Source organism: Seriola dumerili, unplaced genomic scaffold (genome assembly GCF_002260705.1).
Source record: "Seriola dumerili isolate Sdu_G_001 unplaced genomic scaffold, Sdu_1.0 BDQW01000449.1, whole genome shotgun sequence".
Lineage (NCBI taxonomy): Eukaryota > Metazoa > Chordata > Actinopteri > Carangiformes > Carangidae > Seriola > Seriola dumerili.
The window spans coordinates 2987054-3007806 of record NW_019174704.1 but is presented as its reverse complement, the minus strand read 5'-3'; the positions used below and the strand labels follow the sequence as shown (position 1 = coordinate 3007806).

At 40.2% G+C, this 20753-nt stretch overlaps 1 protein-coding gene across 2 annotated transcripts in view; it reads left to right on the top strand.

The window, feature by feature from the left end:
* larp1 (La ribonucleoprotein domain family member 1) overlaps positions 1–20753 on the top strand; it is a 53255-nt gene that overhangs the window by 15526 nt on the left and 16976 nt on the right. For both annotated transcript variants that reach the window (XM_022762515.1, XM_022762514.1), the window contains exons 2-5: positions 8077–8141; positions 9805–9870; positions 15896–15967; positions 19932–20082. In XM_022762515.1, the coding sequence (XP_022618236.1) occupies positions 8077–8141; positions 9805–9870; positions 15896–15967; positions 19932–20082 (354 nt within the window). The remainder of the gene's footprint in view (positions 1–8076; positions 8142–9804; positions 9871–15895; positions 15968–19931; positions 20083–20753) is intronic.

Genomic DNA, 20753 nt, shown 5'->3' with positions numbered 1-20753 from the left:
CACTGCTAATACTGTATATACAGTTTAGAGTAGTTTAAAGTATAAAGTATGTATAGTAAAGTATAACTCATTATATAAATAGTTTGAGGCAAAAATAATTAAACACCTATTGGATGTTTTAATTCAAATAAATTAATTGTGTTTGTATATGTATCCTCGTATCCCTTTTTATTAAGGAAAAACACCTTATTTGGTAAATAATATAAATATTAGTGAGCATCAAGCCCTGCTGAGGGGCAGCAGCTTATAGTTTGGCGGATATCCTGGGCCTGGGAGGCTCTACTCTGACCTGAAACTATCATCTGATATCATCTGATAACATGGTGAACGCTGAGCAGCCCCGTGAGGGACCGTGAGTGATGCCTTAAATGCCCTCACTGGAGGAATCATGGCAGATGGCTCAGCTGATCAGTAGAACATGGCTGAGCTTGACAAACCTGCTGTTTATCATTGAACAATCATTGATTGTCCGCTGGTCGCAGTGGTAGCTGAACTACAAGATTCAATTAGCAGTCACATACAGTTTTACGAAACACAAACCAGCCTGGCTCCGTGCTTGGCTCATGGCCGGTGGTGTTCTGTGTTAGTTTCCCAGATGCTTGAAGTGGTTTTGAAAGGATCTGTTAATTATTTGATTGTGTGAACCTTGAAATGAGAGGAGCTTAGCTTCATGTTTGTCTCTGACATCAAAAAGCACAATATATGACCTCCTTTTTAATGAGTATGTAGAAAGTGGTGTAGGAGGAAAAAAGTTTTTGGAGTACAGCAGTATGACAAACAGTTTCAGGTTAGAGATTTGGTGTCTTCACTTTGCGAAACACCTGAAATACAAATGTATGTGTTGTGTAGGAAATTAAGAAAAAATCTTTTTACATTATTACTTTATGGGGAAATGATAGACACAGTGTTTTCCTGTGGCATTTACTGTGAGGCTGTGTTTGAAAGTCCCCTTTCACGATGACTAGGCTGAAAGACTAAATCCTGACGACGTGTTTCATCATTCGTCCCACTTCCTGTGATTAGGCATTCAAGAAAAAAGCTCCTGAGGAAACCAGTGCAGAAAAAACCAACAATAAAGTCGGAACATTTCAACACTGTGCAGGAAAGATCTGGTGGTCACACTGTAAATCTGTGACCCAGTTGTGTTGTGTTGATGCTTGTTAAACATACTCTGTCATGCAGTGTGACTTCTCAAAATTTCAGACTACTGTTGTTCACACTTTCTGCTCCAACTAAGCAGATAAGAGGGGATGAATAAGAGAGGAATTTATGTTGATTCATTGACTCAATTTAGAGTAAAGTTGTTGCCCAGGCCAAAGTTTCTACGTCAAGCTGCTGAGAGGAGATCAGGATTTTTGTCCTTGTTGAATAAAATGTGTGTTGACGTGGCCCAAATGTGGATGTGTGTCCTTGTTAAGACGGTTATAAGATGCTGAACAAATGCCTGATCAGCTTTGCCCTGTAATGCTCGGTGATATGTCAGTGTGAGATGAAGTATATTTGAGAAATTATTGGATGATTACCTTTGCCAAAGAGGTTATGTTCTGTGTCCTGTTTGTTTGGTTGTGAAGACCTGATCACACCAGAGAGTGACGCAGTGAAATTATTGCATCTTTTAAAATCATTTGGTTCCACGAGCTCAGTGACTCCGTGTGAGGCTACTTAGTGAGCTGCTGTCACAAGCTAGCCTGCCAAGTATGACAAATGTATTAGAAAACAGTTGGCTGTTTACACATTCAGCAGTTACAGAAGAATATTCGTATTTATTTGGCCACCTGATGAATAAAAGTCTAATATTCACTCTCTTTGAGCTCTGTTTTTAGTCTCCGCCACTTCCTGAGGGAAATATCTGGCTCTGTAGCTGCTAAATGCTCCACTTTGTTCACCAGCTGGTTGCTAGCTGTGTCTGTCTGCTTTTTTTTTTTTTTTTTCTTTTTGCTGAAAACAGCTGATGTTGCGGCTGAAAACGACGTCATGAGGGCGGAGAGAGAGAACCAAAACAATAAAGTTGTGGGCCTGGTGGCCGAACAATGAGATGAAACCCTCTATAAAGCTTTGTAAAGAGAGAAGCTGTAGATTCAGGTGATAATTGTCTGTAGTTTCATCACTGTCAGCAACCACTTTCACATTGTCACATATTTTTCACATTATCATTTGACATATTGTCATGCCTGATGACTGATTACATTTTGGTGGTCAAAAGTCAAGGTCATGGTGACATTACAAAATACGCTTTGGGCCATAACACACTAATTCATACGCTAATTATGACACAAATAATTTGTGCAAATGATTTGCACAGATTTACTTTGCCCACATGAGCAAATCCACTAATCACAATCCGACTGAAATTGATTGATTTTGAATTTTTTTAACCATTTGAACCATTTTGAACCACTCCTTTTGTTTTTGGTACGGTTTGTTTTTTATGAACAGTTGTACTTCATGTGGATAAAGAAAATCTGGCATATGTATCCACCAACATTAAAAGGACAAATTTAAAGGATTGGGCAGGTCATGACTTCTCTTATTGCTTCCTTGTGTAGCTTGAAATTAAATTAAATTGTGGCGAGATCCCTGTGTGGAAGCTGTATTGCTACATTTATAGTCTGTCAGTAAAACAAAACTTCTTTGGGATTGTATGCATCAACTGAACCCTGATGACCTGTGTCACAGCCAATGAATTTATATTCACTTCACCAAGATTTAGGAGTGAATGAAAATGTGTCCTACAAACTCCCTGGTCATGCTCGAGTCTTACTGCTCGTACAAACCTAGAAAGACATTTATGCTGGAGACTTGATGCACCATCAGAAAATCTAACTTTAAATAGGATCCTGATTCTGTTTTGATCAAAAAACGTCTTGAATTTTGGTGGAAACTGCAGCTTTGGTTCAAGGAATCGTCTCGTTCCCATCCGTCATTGACGACTTTTGCTTGAATGGCAGGTTCATTGGCCACGATTAGGGTTAGCAGCAGACTGTTAAAGCAACATTATGTCTGAGTGTGAGATGTTGAATTAACCACTGGAAACAGCACCAGGTTTTAAGAAGCTTTTATTTCACAGTAAAATGTGGGCAGGTCAAGAGCTTAAACTACCAGCTTCACAAAGCAAACATTTCACTGTTGGATTAGTTCACTTGGGCTTTTTATAAAAATACCGGATTGAACCAAAAAGAGCTGCTTCTTTACAAGATGTGCAAAACTGCTGGAGTTGGCTGAAAGGCAAAATCAAAATTCAATTTAATGTAATTTTATTGACGCTAATGATTTTATAAACTGTTAACATGAAAATTGACCTGAACTTCTGATCTTTGACCAGAGAGATACTCCTCTTCATTTAAAGTAAGTGGAAGGCCACAAATAACTTGTCGTTAATAAAGAAGTATGCGCTTACTAAAATGAATGATGAGTTACAAATATTTAACTGCTACTTTCAGTCTCTGAGTGTTAGCCACTTTGTTTTTCACAGAATTGTCTCAGTTCCTTTCTCATATTCAGACACTGTCATATTGTACTGTGCTGATAATGACAAGGACGCCTCACCCTCAGGCTATTGTGGGCTCAGGTGGCATGTTTGTTAGATTTTTTTTCTTCCTCTCTTTAATTCTTCCTGACACGTTTTACTGTGCGCCCTTAAACAGAAAAGAAACTTGATAGAAATCAAGTTTTGGAAAAATCTTCCTGCTGACAAAACACATGACTGACACAGTTTAGTGAAATTAAATGAAGCAAAGGTCAGAAGTGTAGTGTCAGGAAGTTTGAACTCAACATCACTATTTCTCAAACTTGTCACTTGGAAGTGAGCAAATAATTAAAGTCTAAAGTTCAGAAAAGGTGATGTCAGTAAACAAGCACATCCATTTACACCAAAGAACACCCAGGTTTCAGCCTCCAATGTAGGGTTTCTACATTTCTAATTTTGCTCCTAGATTCCTGTTCCTGTTGTTGGGTACATATCTCTGTGTTGCTGCTCAGGAGACAGTTTTGTGTCTTGATGAGTTTTGATTTGATTGCCTGCATGGGGAACACCTCCAGCATCCAGTGGTCGCACCTGCTTCCTCTCGAGCTTTTTTTTTTCTGCACTACTTCTGTAAAATACTTCTCATGCATCACTGAGTCCTCATGTGGCTGCACAGTCATGCTCTCTGCAAACATGACCTCCAGTTGATCACCGTTTCTCAACAGGGTTAAAAAAGAAATGGCTGTGATTTTCAGGCCATAAAAAGTTCAAGATTGACACAATCACACTGGCACACAGGCATCATGTGGCTATCAAAGCCTGCATTTCACACAACTCAGACATAACATCCTACGTTTTAGTGGAGGATATTTCCTTTCCAGTTTTTACTCCCTTCTAATGTTTGTTTTGATCGTTTGACCAATTAAAGGTTTAGGACTCCTGAACTAGGCTTCAGTCTGACTGGTTTGCTAAAGATTCGTTTCATTATTAATTCATTTACCAGTTATTTGTTTTGATTATTTGTTAAGTCCATAAAATTTACATGATTGTGATGTACCTGGATGTTTTGTCTGACCAACACTCCACAACCCAAAGATATTCAATTACACTCACTAGCCGGGGGGGGGGGGCGCCGCCGGGCCGCTGGGCCGCCATGGCTCATCTCTCATATGCTGAGGTGCCACACCATTAAGACGTGTGAATATCGTCACATAGTGTGAATGTCACAACTGAAAAGTTTGTCCAAAGTCCACAAGTTTGGTGTTTACGGACTCGGCTCATCACGCTGAGTAACATATGTCAGCCCCAGCCTTCTGAGTCGCTCCCTTCCGAAGGGCCGCCATGGGCGGTCTCTCATATGCTGCCGGGGGACACGGTTAAATTCTGTGTTTTAATAATTTCCAAAAAATTTTCTCGAAAGTCCACAAATTTGGTGTCTACAGACTCGGCTCGTCACACTGAGTAACATATGTCAGCCCCAGGCTTCTAAGTCGCTCCCTCTGGAAGGGATGCCTCGTTAAACGTCTCCGAGGCCCGCTTGCTGCGACGAAAAATTTTGTCAAAAGTCCACAAATTTGGTGTCTACTAACTCGGCTCGTCACGCTGAGTAACATATGTCAGCCCCAGCCTTCTGAGTCGCTCCCTTCCGAAGGGCCGCCATGGGTCATCTCTCATATGCTGAGGTGCCACACCAGCGGTCCCCAAACTTTTTTCAGTGGGGGCCACATCAACTTTCCTTTCTGAGATGGGGGGCCGAGGTTAGTCTATAACAGGAAATGATATGGGCCAGGGTGACAACCAGTATTATTGTGGAGATTACAATGATAATTTGTTGTAGCTGCCCTTCGTTTGGCTTTGGCACCACCTGTTGATTTGCAAAAAAAAGTAATAAAAAGTCTTCACATGTGTTTATTTGAAGTACCACAGATACTCCATTTATTTTATAGAAAATAACAACACAAACTGATGGTAATGTTCAAGTAAGAATGAGGTGATGTGATTTTGTAACAGGTACAGTTGAGTTAACAAACGGTAAGTGTTCTGTCTTTACAGGTAGTGAAATAATATTAATACAGAATAGTGGTCAGAATCAGGTAGAACATGTTGCCTATAAAAAGAGCATTACTATAATGACATTTTTTAATATCTATTGCTATTGAAATCAGTAGGCTTACCATATCAGTGTGAGCTGTGGGCTTGCTTCTGACTGGTGAGGAGATCGATGTCAGGTTCCATTCCAGTTACAGCCAGTCTCAGAGACTGATGCAGGTGTTGATCTGTGAGACTTGATCTCGTCGGATTTTTTATCAGCTTCATGTGTGAAAAAGTTTGCTCACAGATATATGTGCTCCCAAAAACTGTGGACATCTTTGTTGCGTGCTTTCTTATGTTGGGGTAGGTCTCATTTGGGAGGGCAGCATAGTACTTGATCAGACTGTTGGGGCTGAATACGTCTTTCAGCACATCACAGGTCTGCAACTCAGCCAGCTCAAATTGAAGAGAAGGCAGGGTGTCGTTAATGTCGGCAGCAAAAGGGTTCTGGAATGTGCGGATTTCTTTAACGTGGACATGAAGCTCACGGAACCGCACACCGAACTCCGCCCTCAGTGTTTCCAGTGCGTCCTTGCACTTCTCGGTTGGGAACGGGACCGCCGGTTTCTCAGCTGAGAGGCTTCGAGTAGCAGGGAGATGGGTGAAGTCTTGTTTTTGCACCTGTCCAATAAGCAGCGCTAGTTTAAGCTCAAATACTTTGATGTGGGAATACATGTCAGATTAGTTTTCCCTTGCCTTGGAGCTGCAAGTTGAGGCCGTTTAAAATTTCTGACACATCTGTTAATAAAGGCGAGGTCCCATTTCCATTCTGTGTCGATCAGCTCTGGGACAGTTTTTCCCTTTGTCAGGAGAAAGGCATTGATTTCGGGTAGCAGGTCGTAAAAACGCTTCAAAACTCTGCCCCGGCTTAACCAGCGGACTTCAGTGTGGTAAAGCACGTCTCCGTGGGCTGATTCTAGCTTGGAAAGAAAGGCTTGGAACTGCCTGTGTTTAAGTCCGTTTGCTCTGATGAAGTTTATGCAGGACACAACCACCTTCATGACAGATTCCCACCTCAGAACTTTGCAGCTTGACGCTGGCTCGGTCACGATCAAAGTCACGTCAGAATATACCATTGTGTGAGGAGGTGAAGATGAGCCACTATTAACTATAAATAGCTCATAACTATGGTCAATTTTAATTAGAATGCCAACCTTTAAGTACGGATATGTTATGATGTTATGATAGGAAAATGCAATTTAATAAAAATTGGTTGATGTTTAGAGGGATTGTCTGGGATCGTTAAGTGGGCCACCCCAATTGCTTTGGCGGGCCGGATGTGGCCCGCGGGCCGTAGTTTGGGGACCCCTGCTCTAGACTGTTGGATATTATAACACGCATATTACATTTTATAGACAAAACGATTTATAAGTCTGTTAAGAAAATAATAGAACAATAGAAGTACAAAATTCACTCATGAATACATACATACACCCATGTCTATAAAGAAACCCTTGTACACTGCTGCTCTTGGTATTGTTAGATGTAGTCTGGCAAGGATTTTATTCCCCTTCTCTTTCTGGCGCTGTCCCTCGACACGATTGTCCTTAAGGAGCTTACTGAGATTTGCTCTTTGGTGTAAACGGCTCGGCAAAGTCCCTGTGAGCCGCTTTCTCTCCTCCATATCACTGCGTGTGGTGACACTGCAGCCAAAGACAGCAGAAAGTAAGATCTATGACTGTAGGACACAAGCCAGGTCAGAACGATGACGTGAGCCTCGCCGTTCTGCTGGTATGGTTTATGAATATTCATGAGTGGGTATGACTGGGGCTGGTTGTTGCTTGTTTTCATGAGGAAAGTTGTATTTTCAGATATACTTGACTGTCAGTTCTGTCTGCACTGCTATGTTTCTGTGATCCCTGGACATTTTTGTCATGAGTTTCACAGTTTTCTGTCTGTGATGCTGCTGGTTGTCCTGCCCATTGACCTGGTTTTAACTGTCCTTTCAGGCCACATTTCTCCACGTTGAATTAATGTGCTCCGGGTCTGATCATGTATTCTAGTGGGGGTGTTATGTTTTGTTTTGGTCTGTTGAAACGAGTTGTTATTGTTGCTGTATCTGTTTACAACAATGACAAGGCAGAAAAAGGATGGTAATGTTTCTTTTAGTTTATCTGAAAATAATGTCACACCTGAGACCTGCTGAAAAAGCCAAATAAAATCAGATGATTTATTGACAGCCTACCTGCCACAGGTAGATAAGACAAGTAATGCAAAAGTTAATTAAAACAAAGAACACAGACAAATAAACTGAGACAAGCAAGTCAGTGAATGTGGGAAAAACTGAGACAGAAAAACAAACTATCATATGTTTGATCTCATGCGTTTTTTTTGGTTGATGTCTGTTCAGCTGTTTTTTTTTTTGTTTTTTTTTTTAGCAGAGCTTTTTTTCTATGAAAAAAAAATCTGTTCATTTCACATGCTTCCTTCTCCACACATCACTTTTGCAATGGCTTTAGACGCTCTGTGTTCATGTATGCAGAGCCAGTTGTAATGCCGACCATCTTGATGTGTTTCCACAGAATCGACCGGCCCCGCCAAGGTAGTGCGAGCAGGGAACCCACCCAAAGCCAGACGTGGAGGAAAGGTAATGATCTGTGCTAGCGTGTGCGTCACATTGTAGTCATTAATGCTCTATTCAAGGTTAAAGAAGTATTGGTAAGATTTAAGAGTACCAGCATGGCATCTTTTGGTAGTCAACAAACACGGGCAAATCAAAGTGAAGTAAGTAAGTGCTGCAGTGTGACTTGTGTCAAATTTACAGCTTCCACCGCCTCATAGATTTGTTTTGGATGAATCCTGAGGGCTGAATAAACTAGAAAAGGAAAAATAATAAACTAAAGGGAAAACGGTTCTCTAATTTGCCCTGTTTCCAGCCCAATTGAAAAAGAAATGAACCATATGTAGCTCACAGTATCTTCAGAGTAAAATTTTGAAACGATAACCGAGAGGCAGAAATAGGCTTTTGTCCACAGTGGAAGTTGTGCTGTCATTCAGGATATTTGTATCATCAGTAGGTTAATATAGTACTTAAAGTACTTATTTTTGGCTCAGTCACACGTCACTGTTCTCATCTCTAATGTGTTTACTTTCAGTTGAGTAGATAAGCATAGTTACTGAATTAAAAACCAAAGCAGTTCATTGTTTTTACTTTACTTCACTTTTTGTGTCCTACAAACAAATGAACTATAACGTGTTAGATAGTAATGTCTAGGCTGCTGGTAGGCAGACACTTCCCTCTGTTTCCAGTCTTTATGCTAAGCTACCTGTTTTCTGGCTCTAGCTTCATACTTAATGCTCAGATACAAGAGTGGTTTTGAAGTAATCGTTTAAACTAATTTAAATGTTAAGCTTCATTGTAACTGTATTGGATTTGCTGTTCATCACCATCTGGGCGCTTTAATTTCTGTAGACGTCCACTGTGGAGAATGTCATCTTATTGCTGCTAATACACCAAAATACTATGATTATAATTTGGGAAAACAACCTTTTAAAAACTTGGGGCCAATTCAAAAAGGACACAGTCATTAGACAGCTCAGTGAAGGTATGTGCGGTCAGAGTGCCGGTGTTTATCTGTCATGCCTCAAGCTGTGTGTAGTATCCTCCCCTCACACTTTGTGGAATGCAAATGTGAGCTCCTGGTGAGCCAATGGCCCGGCAGATAAAGCAAACACGCTCTCCTCAAAGCATTTCATTCACAACTTCATACCTTTGATGGCAGTCTCTGCTGTAGTACTCAAGGGCTGTTAGCCACACCTTGACCGCAAACCTGTATTACGCTCTGAGGTAACTGCGGTGTTGCACGGACAAAAGACAGAGACTGACAAACTACAGGCAACATATGGCTGATAAGAGTTAAAATTGACAATAGGGAAGTTAGAATAACAGTGATGATGAAAAAGTGTCTTTTTAAGATATCTGTTCAGGATTTTACAGCTTGTACACCAAAATGTCATGAAAATATTTAAATGAAACATTTCTCAATTTAGTAGGATGCCTATTTGTTTCTTTGGTTTTCAGCACTTGGCATGAACAGAGAAGAATCTTCTTTTGTTTACACTCTTTTCACCTTTTGTTTCCTGAAAATGCTCCTACCATATGCTGCATATATTTTACACATATTATAGTGATAAAAAAATCCTCAGGTTTGACCCTTTTACATCCATACTGAATGTGTGATCTTGGATAAAGTCGCCTCACTGCTACCTGTGGCAATCCTGCTCATTTTGTTTTTTAAATTGTCGCTCAGGTTGGAGATTTTGGCGACGCAAACAGCTGGCCAACTCCAGGGGAGATTGCAACTAAAGACATGCAGGTAGGTGTTGGTGTTTGTTTTGAGAAGTGTTGATTTACAGGTTGGTATAGATGTATAGAAGACACACTGATGAGGTGAGGGTGGTGTCTGTTAGGGACTCGGATCCCTGCAATATTTCATAGTTGCTGCAGTGGAATCAACCTAATTTCCATACATTTATAATAGGCTGTAGTGAAACTGAGGAAATACGTCTCTATAATAAATGTGCTCCAGTGTCAGACTTGTATTTTTATCTTTCTTTCAGCTTGTCAGGCCTGGGAATGTTTGCAGTGGCTGATAACAGCCGTTTTAGTTCACAACAATTTAATGTACCACAGACATGCTGCACAAAGATGTAAAAATTAAGGCTTTCAACCATAATACTTGCATAGCTGGACTCTTCTAGCAGTTCTAGTAGTTAAGTTTCTTTTAAATTTCTATCCGTAAGAGAGATCTGACCCTATGGGCAACTCTGGACCTTGTACAGTAGGGATTTATTGTGTTGCCTGCTGTGAAGGTGGTCATGGTCAATGAGTGTGATTATAAATCAAGACCTTGTGACTAAAAATCCTTTGGAATGGATATGTGGGCGAGGCAAAGTTACAAGAGCGATTTAAATGAGATCCTTCAGATTTGGTTGGATCGCTCAAAGTGGGCGCAGCTCAGCAAGTACAGCGGCGCAGCACAGAGCTGTAGAGGACTGCTTGTCTCTAGCCACACCTCCCTCACACGCGTTGCTAGATCAGGAAGAGGAGAACAAGGGAGGATTATAGACCTCAACCGCACTCTTTTGGAAATGTTGCCAGCTAACACACCCACCATCTCACACACACACATCTGACACATCTGACACATGATATTGCTCAGCTAACTACTACGTCCCTTGAGCAGAGAGTCGAGAGCAGTTTTGTATGTTGGGCGGGGTTGATCTCCCCAAATCACATTTGAATGGATAAAGTTATGTCGTCGTCGCCCCCCCCCCCTTCAGGATTGTGATGACTCATCAAAAATGTTTAAATGCCTAAGGGAAGGGAGGGTTTTTGATACAAACATAATAAGTTCACATATTTTTTTTATTTCACTGTGTCTTTAAATGATGAGAAAACAGGAATTACACCCACGTGTCTGCAGCCGATCGCCGTTTGGGAACAGCAGAGCTTTTGAGTTGTTACCTCAGTGATTATGTGACTTGTGATTGGGTGTATGACTAGGTATTTTCATGCAGCGCTAAGTTCACATAAGAGCTGTGGCTGTATAATTTCAGGAAAAAATACTAACAACTTGATACCAACAATGACAAGCAGGTAGAGGCAGACGGGCGTTAGTGTCAGTCTCTGTTGCTCAGGTTGGACTCCTTTTTAAAAAGTTCAAAAGGTTGAACAGACATAGGTGACAACAGAGTCAATAAGGGGGGATGGTTTTGATTAAAAGAGCATCCTAGTAGCTTCAAGTCCCAACTTATTATACTCACCAACCAATCAGCTCAGCTCGTTCTGCTACACTTTTCTGTAGTGGATGTGTGTAGTTTTCTACAATAGGTATTTTAATGGTTGTGGCTGTAATTACACAGTAGCTAAACAGCACGTCCAGACAGAGCAGAGCAGTCTGCGTCTGCTGGCCCGACTCTGTGTCCTCAGGACTGCATGTTTCTTTTTTTAAAGTGCTAGGGTTAGTCCAGGCTCACCACCAATGCCAGGACCTCTTGGACTCTGTGGAGACAAAACAAAGATGGCTGACCTCAGAGCGGGCATCAGGCAACATGTTTCAACTCTGAAATCATTCCTCTTTCTCAGTAGCCATGGAAATAGTAAAAAAAAGACAATCAATGATTTGGAAGAAGAAATCTTATCTCAGACCTGAGGGATTCTAACATGTAAATCCTTTCAGTTAAATGGAGAGCTCGAATTAAAACCCTCTAAATTGTCCAATCAGAGGACAACCAAAATTGTATTCATTTTCAAATGATTATAAACACATTGTTAACTAGTCTTAGGCCTAAACATCTACACCTGTCCCAGCCCAGCTCTAGTTTAAACCCACTTGGCTCATTTGTCCACAGATTGCTGAAATAGCTGATTGATGGATTAACAGAAAAGCTGTCAACAACTATATCAATAATCAGATCATTGTTGAAGACATTTATGAAGCGAAAGCACAGCATATCTGCTGGTTGCAACTTTAAATTTGAGCTTTTCCTGCTCTTCTTAACCAAATATCTTCTGAGTTTTGGACTGTTGGTCAGCACCTTTGAAAGTCACTGTCATTTTGTAGCTTGTTTGTTTAATACATACAAAAACAAATGTGTAAAAATATCACTTTGGTGACAACGATTTCTTAGTCTTCTCATCAAATTTTCAAAAATATTGACCTATTTCTTTTAACAGCGAAAAAAGGAGAAATCAGAGGTGTTCCCAACATTTACCTGATGCATATGAACTGTACTCTAGTCTAGACTGGCTCAGCTCAGGTGTCCATAGCTCCCTCAACCATATATCCAACATATAGAACCCCTCCTCTCTATACTTAACCTCTCTTTCCTTCCAGCTGTTGGTCCGACAGGGGATGCATCTAATTTGTTCCCTCTTACAGTAACCAGTCACCCCTGAGAGCCCTTTTCTATTTCTGATCTCTGGATGATAGTGTGTCACCAGGAGAGCGACCCTGGTAACCTGCCCTATTTTAGGCAGCCAGGTCTTTAGAACATGAGGGAGAGTGCGTGTCCCCGAGCATGAAAATGTGGGTCGCATCACCAGAGCCAGGAATAACCGGCGGGTCCGGTGGCAGAAATCAAGGGTGGGAGGGGCGGAGTTGGGAGACGATGGCCAAGCCCTGGGAAGGGATGTCCTTTTAGGGATCCCCCCTCAGTAAAGCACCCCTGGATCTGTGCTGCTGCTATTCTTAGGGGGGCGGAGTTCACTGTCCATCACGTAACATTTCAAGCTGTAAATCACTCACTGAACTCCACAGATCAGGCACGCTGGGAAATTAATACACTGACACTGAAATTTGATAAAGGCAGAGTTTTGATTGCAGGTTTGTGCTGTAGAGTCTGATGCTGTAGTTAAAGTTGAACTTCAATATTTCATACAATAATCCATCTTGTTATCTACTTTTCATAGCTGTAAAATAAAAATTCCTACATTTATGGATTTGTATGGGCTTGTATGGATTTCCTTTTGTGGCTTTTCTCCAGATAATTTTTTTTATTATTGTTTTGATAGTTAATGATTAATGATGCTAGTTCCAATGTCTGAATCTTCAGGATGTGTTGGATTACTTCTTTTTTCGTATTAGGACTGAAACAATTCCAGTCCGAGTCCACTGACAGAAAACTAATTGGCAACTATTTTGATAATCGATAATTGTTTAGTTCATATTTTCACACTAAGAACATGTTTCCATTTTCTGGCTCCAGTTTCTCCAAAGTGACAATTTTCTGCTTTTCTGTTTTGCACTGTTGGTGAGACATCACAAGCAATAAGAGGATTAAGGCTGCAACTAACAATTAATTTCTTGATTTTTCTAAATTCATCAGTTGTTTGGTCTATAAAGCACAAAAAACAGAGAAATGTTCCCATCAGTTTCCTCAAGACAGAGATGCTTTGTTGAGTCCGGTGAACGGTCCAAACCCCACAGATACTCAGTTTACTCTACCATCAGGACCAGACACAGCAACAGATTGTCACATTTGAGAAGCTGACAGCAGTGATTGTTTTGTCTAACGATGACTGAAACAATTATTTGTTCATCAGAATAGCTGCTGATTGATTTTCTGTCAATCGAATAGTTGTTGCATCTCTAAATAAGATGTTTAATTCTATTTTTCTATATTTTCTGTTTCTATTTTCTCTCTTCAACAAAATTAGTTTGAAGTCCATCTTAATATAACACATACATACCTATTTATAAGTTGAAGTTCCAGTTCCCTAGTGGAAGAAGTTGGAGGGAAAGCCCACAGTAAAAAATACATTATAAGCAAAGCCTGAGTCAAACCAATCAAATAGGTAAAATCCAACATTACAGTGTTTTTAATAAAAAATTCCCTCTCACTGCAGCCTCACATTAGTTTCATCTGCACTTAAGGATGCAGTTAGAGAGGGATTGCTTCACGGCCAGCATGGACAGAAGGAATGACCCACACTCTTGTCAATTCACATACTGGCACTAAGACAGACTTGGAATCCGATTGTTATTTAACCCTTTAGTTATGTCATCACGTTTTTCTGTCTTTACAATCAAATCAACGCCATCTCTGGTAGCTGGTATGATCAAAAGGGTATTAAGTGGCAACAGCTTTAAGTATCAGGACTGCACACAGGCATAAATAGTTCTCCTCTTCCTCTACGGTCTCTGGGAAAAACAACACTTAACAGCACATGTCTGTGTTCAGGCCACAGTGTGTTGCGTAGGGTGGACTCTCGTGTGTTGCGGTAGTAAACAAAACCAGAACTAACATATGTAACCAGTTGGCTTCTTATGGTTCAGTCCATTGTGTTGTCTGCTTTGCGCCCAGAGGGATCAGTGTGTCAGAGGTTGGAGCCATGTTCAGAGTCTTTATTTTTCATAGTGAAAGTGGCTGTCAGAGCAGCTTCATCAGTACCTTCCTGTGGTGGAAGAAGAATGAATCAGCATCCCTGTGATCTCAGCATTACTGTCTCCATTTTCACAGCCGTTACACCACATGTCTTTACTGATTCAGAAAACACACTCCTCCACTCACACCTGAGCTTTGAACAGTCGACTACTCTAACGTTTGATTTCCATCATGTCGCACTGTCCTTGCTAAAAATAATTGCCTCTTATTCCCATCTGTGCAAAATCCAAAGCAATAAACATAAAAAAAAAAAAAATTGTAATCCTGCCCTGATGTATGACATCATCGTTCGCCATTTAGCCACTGAAATGATATTGGATGTACTTTATAAAACCCAGAGGGAGCTCAGTAGAGTGTAGCTGCAGCAGATGCTTCTTATTATCCACAGCTTGTGCAGCATTCTCTTGGCGTTTTCATTGTGTTTGATAGCAACAGGAAGACGTGTAATGCCCTCATGATGTTTTGAGCAGAGCAACACAACACAGAGGAGCTTTTAAAGGGGCAATAATTAAGTTTTTTTTTTTTCACTCCTCAACTGCCTAAAATGACAAGATTGTCGGGACTCACTGACTTAGCCCAGTACTATTTCACATTTTAAAGGACAAGAAATGAAAAGCAAACAAACATGAGGTCATGGGACGATCATTAAAAATTTAGAGTAAATTATCATTCATGGTACATACAATAATTATGAAAGATCAAGACAGAGGGATGTGAAAGTTGCGCTGATAATAAAAGCCAGGGTTTTTTGAGATGACTGTTGCGACTTTCTTCCAGAAAGACTGAACAGTGGGGCAAGATCAGAAAACATGAGCATGATCAACCGTGATTTCTCCAAGTTCCCTCCAGCAGTGTAACCGAGAGCCAGTTTGTTTATACTTCTGTTTGGGAGTGATAAAGAAGTGAATAAAGTTTTTCCAACAGTAGTCTCTCCATGTCCGGGAGTTCGTGGAGGACGACTGCATTTCCCAGGCATGCAGCCACATGTCTTCAGTCATTTCAATGTCCAGCTCTGTTTCCCATCCTCGTTTCACATAGTCTATAGGGTCCTTATTCAGTGATGTCATGCCATGGTAGAACTTACCTATAAGACTTTAATTGTTTCCTGAGCTTCAGTAAATATATAAATAACAGTTGGTGGCTCTCTGAGATTAGAACCTTTTCACAAAAACAGTCACAAAGCTCTAAATACCTGTAAAAATCCATCCCACCCAACCTGTATGTCTGACATAGGTTATCAAAACAATTAAGCTTCCATTTTTTAACAATCAGAATAGAAAAGTTACAAACATTGACATTAAAACTCACATCTCATGTTCATTTTCTGTTTAGCTTTAGAGCTTGTTGTACGTGTTTTTTTTTTGTTTTTTTTTATATAGTCTGTGTGTGTGTGTGCACATCATCATCCACCTCATTGTCTTCTCTAAACTGCTCTTCCCTCCCTCTGTTCAGATTGAGGCAGTGACACGGACCGTGTCCTGCCCGCCGACTGTCAGGCAGGTCAGAGACTCATGGAGATTCACTGTAAGTTCACCCTGCAGCCCAAGAAACCTGCAGCCTGCCCACCTGATGATATTCAGTCACTGTATCTGATTTGTGATACCAGTAAACACTTAAACATTCCTACACCACACAAAGAGAAAAACATCATAGTGTCACAGAGTTGAAGCTTGCTGTGAGTCCTCGCTGCAAACAGGAAGCTGGGACTAGGCTACACACTGTAAACCGGAAAAGTTTCTAAATTGACTCTCAGCAATGAAAAACATCAGCCAGTGAGATGCTGATGTTTATAGATCCAGCACTTTGCTCTGTCTAATGCTGCAAGTTATCAGTCATTTGGATAAACATAGTGTAAACACATTTTAGTTAATCAGCATCTGTTTATTGAGGGTACATAAACTGATAAGATGGCAGACTTTCTGATGTTGCTCCAGCAGCTCAGACAAGCCATGATTTCTTGCTGTGGCTAAACAGTTGGTTGTTTGTTGTCAAACTATGAGAATTATACATAGAAACAGAGAAAAAACTGGAAGTCATACTTGCCTTCACAATAAAGGGCAGGATTACTGTCTATTTGACATAGTTTCTAAGCTTTAAGCTTAGAGGGCTTGAGATTTATGAGCTGATGCAAATTCGGTTGTGCACCTCATACAAGGCCTTTTTCTAAAGTTATCTATCAGCCATTAGTGATCTAAACTGCCTGTCCCTTTACAACAGTCAACATCTAGAAGGAAGTCCAAGACTTGTTTCTTTGTCGTCTGTGATGTAAAGACTGCATATGATGGGGTCCAGGTGCCTAGATGACATTATACTTCAGTCAAATCCATACAATAAATACCACATGTATCATCAACAATAAAATCACTCCAAATCAAAACAGTGAGAAAAACAAGCCACTGTTTAGTTTAATAAAACTCAGATGGCTACTATACCCTTGTTGGTACTGAACCTCAGTAAACACAAGTCAGCAACACTAGCGAAAGTAAAAGTAGGTTTAAGTTTCAGTTTGACTTAAAGTTACCGGGCAGGTTTTTGATATGTCGGTTTGGTCTCTCTCAGCATTTCCATATTCCCCTCTAGTTAAGTTAGACTCAGGCTCAGTTCACAACCTACTGCACTTTTTAAAGCTCTAAACATAGTTATAGCAGCTTAGCTTGGTTTGCTCATTAGATGTTTTTTTTTTTTTTTTTTGGTCAAATAATGAAGACTGTTATCAAAAGCCAGACTGTAGCTCTGTCTGTTTAATCCTCATCCTTCACCTCGTTTTGAAAATGTAAGGCTTCAGAATACATCAAAAGAAGGTTTGGAACATTTAGAAAATTCAAAGTAAAGTGAAAAATTCTGTCTTTTGCAACAAGATAAAAGCAAAAACAAAGAAAAGTTTTATTTGACAACCCTAAATTGCAGAACATTCTCTAGCTGATGACTTTAGATTAAAGATGCTGATTTGCTCATAATTACTTTGTGGTAATTATGCGAATACTTTGCGACTTGGACCACTTGGCTACTGATAAAGTTACTGAACCAGTATTTAGCCCACAGTATACTAAACTTCAATGTCTAATTTTATTCTTGTAGGCTTTGCGCAGTTTAAAGAAGAGCAGTAACAAGCATTTTGGCTCTTTCCATAATGGTCTCGTCATACCTGAATAAAGCCATAATGAACATTTACATAACTGACATCTGTGGCTGAATGCCAAAAAGCCATTTCTTTAACAGATAGATGAACGAGTAATGAAGGGGTTAAAAGATCAGCTACACATTTGGCAGAAATAGTATGGGAATAATAGAAGTGTATAAATAAAGTCTAATAAAATAAAATGTGATTATGGGTTGTTATGACAATTTTGTATGTAGCCTAGGTGGAGCCTCCTGCACATCTTATGTCAAGTATTACAGAGCATTAAATTAAAAGCCCTAACCTGTAATTACACACCGATTCATCTTAAACCTGCAAGCAACCAAATGAGAAGAAGGATGAGAACCACTGCAGCCTGTGATAAATACAAATGCCTAATTTAGTTAAATCTGAAATGTGTTCCTTTGGCTTTCTGAAATAATTTTTGTGACAGTCTAATCACAGTCATTTCATAATGGGTATATTTCATGAAGGTTGTTTGCACATTTGCAAGTTTATTCCAAGACCGTGCTCATTGCAGAATCACTTGTGCCTCTTTCGTTGTTTGATGTTTGGTGAGACTCACTGTTAACGATGTTATTCAGACCTACCGTGCACGTTTGAAGTGGGTCTTTGAGTTCAGTGCGATTAGATAAGTCAGCAATATGACACCTTGAAGACTGAGCATGTCAAGGTGTGTGAGTGTGTGTACATGGACAGAATGGTTTGGGTCATGAATCGTGTCGTACCTCTAGTTACTCACCCAACTTAACACAAATGCTTTGCATGACTTCTATGCAAACCCTTCAGGAGTGTCAAACTTTGCAGATATGTGTGTAGCTGATAGCTGAGCCGCTGTAGCACAGAGCAGCAGCTGGGCTCTGTTTGATTTGAATAAACTCAGATATCGGCTCTGTGCGCAAAGATAACCACCAGAAGCAATCCATGTTCGGTGAGCCATCCTGTGTCCGTAACTGCTTGTTAGCCCAGGCTTGGCTCGAGGACAGTGGTAGTAGGTAGTGTTGTTCTGCTGCAGTTACACATTATAATGAGACTGAATAAAAGACAGGATAATGACAACTGTAAACCACATGCAAAGTCTGCTTTGTCCCATTCATTTTTATTGTGGCCCTGCGGAGGTAGTATTTGCAATGTCAACGTGGGGGTATAAAATCCCTAAAACCTCCCTTGCTAAATGCAAAACCTATTATTTATTATCTGTTTATATACTGATCCCACTTTATTCTACAAACTAGATTGTTGGGTATTGTACACTAAAACCTTCTTTGATGACAATTATCTGCTCTTGATTCATTTAGTTTACACTTTTCATTACAGATTTGAAATATTGCCCTTGGTGTAATGAGTGCTGGTTGTATACTTGAATTAGTGTGATAACTGCTATACAAGGTAGTTATATATGCTGTGATTCTGATGTTGGCCTAGAAACATCTAGTTATTTCCTGCAATTGACTTGTTTGCAAATCCCCCCTTAGTTACGATGCCTGTCAGGCAATATGCAGGTTACAATAATAACAGTGGCCCTCCATATACCACTCAAATTCTTGGTGATTTTAGACAACAGGGCCCTCGAGTTCACAGAGGTAAACTAAAGAAACTTCTTATTTCTAGTTAGCATGCAGCGATTTAGCTAGCTGAAATGACTACTGTCACTGGCAGCTTTTATAAGCTGCAGCTAGCTTGTTCCCCAAACTGATGTTGGCTGAAAACGTAGTCTCCAGCTAACTATCTTAAAAACCAGAAGCCTGTAAAGGGTTTTAACAATGCATTTGCTGGCTACATGCATGATATCATACTTAACGACTGAAGCTAAAGCTACATGTCACATGTGAAAGGTCAGCACAGTCTCAGGTTTTGTAAAGACTAAAAGTAAAGACCACCTGTCATACTCTTTGGATACTGAGTATCTCTCGTACCAGAGCCTCATGCCCACCATGTTGGCATGCTGAGGAATCCAAAGCTTGACATAATTATCTTAGCATACATGCTTGCTAGTTACGGTTGTTAAGCTATGATTGGTCATTGTTCAGGGGGAAGGTTTATAACAATCAATTGCCTGACTGTAATCCTGTGCATGTTTAACCAAAAACAAAATGTAATGAAACTTGTTTTGACCTCAGATTACAGATTACACTTTGCTAAATCAGGAAAGACCAATGTGTAAATTTGTTTCTGTGCCTCTAATTTCAGTCAGTTTCATTTCCTGTAAAAATGTGTTCCGGAAAATAGTTTTGTCAGACAATAATAACATGAAGTGTAATTCTGCTGTTGTTGCCTCCTGTGATGGGCTTAAATGTGTCTCTAGATATTTTCTAAATCTGTATCTGTTTGAACCTGTTTTGTCTCCAGACCCCCAAGAGGACAACAGCCAAGAAGGACTCTAAGGAGAAGAGAGAGAGCAACGAGGAGAGCAAGGAGAACCTGAAGGCCAAGTCAGACGACTCCGGAGAGGAGAAGAATGGTGACGACGATTCCCAGAAGAACGGGCCGAAGAAGAAAGGTGAATCTGATCGGAGATTGTGCAAGTTAACATGCTGAAAAGCAAAATGATAATACACTCAACATAAGTACAAGTTAATGTCGGCATCCAAACAGGGTTGTGAGTTTGATTTTAAACTTCAGCATGTTAACACCAATCTGTAGCTAACATACAAGTGTAGGCATTCAGCACAAAACTAAGTGCACCTGAGGACGGTTTTGATTTGAGATGATAAGTTTTTATTGAGGTAACAAACATGGACTTTCCGCTGGCATCATCCTCAGGCCAGTGTTTTCCCCACAAGTGATAAAGATCTTTGTCTAGCAAAGCTCTGTACATTTCATCAGTGAATTAAGTTTATCTGGTGAGAAGTTCAGCCTAAACCACAAAGTATATACTTAGACTTGTTCAGTCTGCCTGAACCACATTGTATTTGGTCCTTTTAGGTATTTTCAAGTACTTATTCCACCTGCTAATTTAACCAGCCCTTCAAACACTTTCACTTTCCAGCTGAGACTGGGGGTTTTGAGGACAGGGTTTTTTTTTTAATCTAGTATTGTTTCCCTTATCATCTCTCTGTGGGTTTTTCATAATTAGCTGTTAGTCAAAAAAAATTTTCTTGAAAATGATTTTCTTTGTTGACTGACTATAACTACTAAAGCTAATAATCTTTGATTGACAGTTAGAAATTG